General features: G+C 44.0%; 1 protein-coding gene across 1 annotated transcript; it reads left to right on the plus strand.

The window, feature by feature from the left end:
• Positions 1 to 655: 655 nt before the first annotated feature.
• On the plus strand, positions 656 to 1,621 carry LOC102852841 (proline-rich receptor-like protein kinase PERK2-like; the record flags this gene model as incomplete). Its single annotated transcript, XM_006881716.1, has 2 exons — positions 656 to 712; positions 1,526 to 1,621. Coding segments are annotated over 2 exons (153 nt in total), but the record flags the coding sequence as incomplete, so codon positions are not given.
• Positions 1,622 to 1,873: the final 252 nt, after the last annotated feature.

Consider the following 1,873-nt stretch of genomic DNA (forward strand, 5'->3'; position numbering starts at 1 on the left):
CACAGAGGTTAAGTTCTCAGGTGCTAGCTGAATGGTCAGCAGTTTGAGCCCAGCAGCCGCTCTGTGACGGAAGGATGTGATAGTCTGTTCCCATGGAAATTTTAGACTTAGCGTGCCTACTAGGAAAGTTCTAGTCTATCTTGTAAATTCACTGTGTGTGTTAGAGTCAACATCGTAATAGGTTTAGGAGCTCTGGTGACAAAGTAGTTAGGCACTTTGCTGCTAACCAGCAGGTTGACTGTTCAAACCCACCAGCCACTCCACAGAGAGATGTGACAATCTGATTCCGTAAAGATTTATGGCTTTAGAAAACCTATGGGGGCCATCCTCTTCTGTCCACTAAGGTCCTAGGAGTCAGAATCAATTCAGTGACAGTGGGAAAGTATTCTGTACTGTCTACTCAATCTCCTCATACCATTGTCACTATCGCCATGACTCATGATCATTACTTTCACCATCTCTGCCATTGTCATCACTATTACCATCATCACCACCACCATCATCACCACCATTACCATCATCATCACCACCATCATCACCACCATCATCATCATCTTTATCACCATCATTACCATCATTATCACCAGCATCATCACCATCATTGCCATCATCATCACCATCATTATCATCACCAGCATCACCACCATCACCATCATCACCACCATCATCACCATCACAACCATCATCACCAACACCACCAACACCATCATCATCTTTATCACCATCATTACCATCATTATCACCATCATCATCATCACCACCATCATCACCACCGTTATCACCATCATCACCACCATCACCACTACCATCATCATCATCACCACCATCATCACCACCACCATCATCATCACCACCATTATTACCATCATCACCACCATTATTACCATCATCACCATCATTGCCATCATCATCACCATCATCACCATCATCATCATCACCAGCATCACTACCATCACCATCATCACCACCATCATCATCACCACCATCATCATCACCACCACCATCATCACCACCACCATCATCACCAGCATCACTACCATCATCATCATCTTTATCACCATCATTATCACCAGCATCATCATCACCACCATTATTACCATCATCACCATCATTGCCATCATCATCACCATCATCACCATCATTATCACCACCAGCATCACTACCATCACCATCATCACCACCATCATCATCATCACGACCATCATCACCAACACCACCATCATCACCAACACCACCATCATCACCAACACCACCATCATCACCAACACTACCATCATCATCATCATCTTTATCACCATCATTATCACCATCATCATCATCACCACCATTATTACCATCATCACCACCATCATCATCATCACCACTACCATCATCATCATCACCACCATCACCATCACCATCACCATCATCACCATCATCATCATCACCACCATCATCACCACCGTTATTACCATCATCACCACCATCATCATCATCACCACCATCATCATCATCACCACCATCATCATCATCACCACCATCATCATCATCACCACCACCATCATCATCATCATCACCATCATCACCACCACCACCATCATCACCATTGCTTATTAAACACTTACTTTGTGCCAGGCAGTAAGACATTTGTATGAATTACCTTGACATTTTTTCATCCTCATAATTATTCTATGCATTAGGAATTATTGCTATCCCTATTATAGAAACAGGAAGCTCCGGTGACCTAGTGGCAAGAAGCTGTGCTGCAATCCTGAAGGCACACAGTTCAAGGCCACCAGCTGCTCCACAGGAGGATGGGTAATCTCCTCTTGTGCAATTAACCACCTCTGAAAACCTGCTGGAGGGTCAGTTATGGGTTGGTTCCAACTCTACA

The sequence above is a fragment of the Elephantulus edwardii genome, unplaced genomic scaffold (genome assembly GCF_000299155.1).
Source record: "Elephantulus edwardii isolate Elephantulus edwardi_28Jun2011 unplaced genomic scaffold, EleEdw1.0 scaffold00015, whole genome shotgun sequence".
In the NCBI taxonomy this organism is placed as follows: domain Eukaryota; kingdom Metazoa; phylum Chordata; class Mammalia; order Macroscelidea; family Macroscelididae; genus Elephantulus; species Elephantulus edwardii.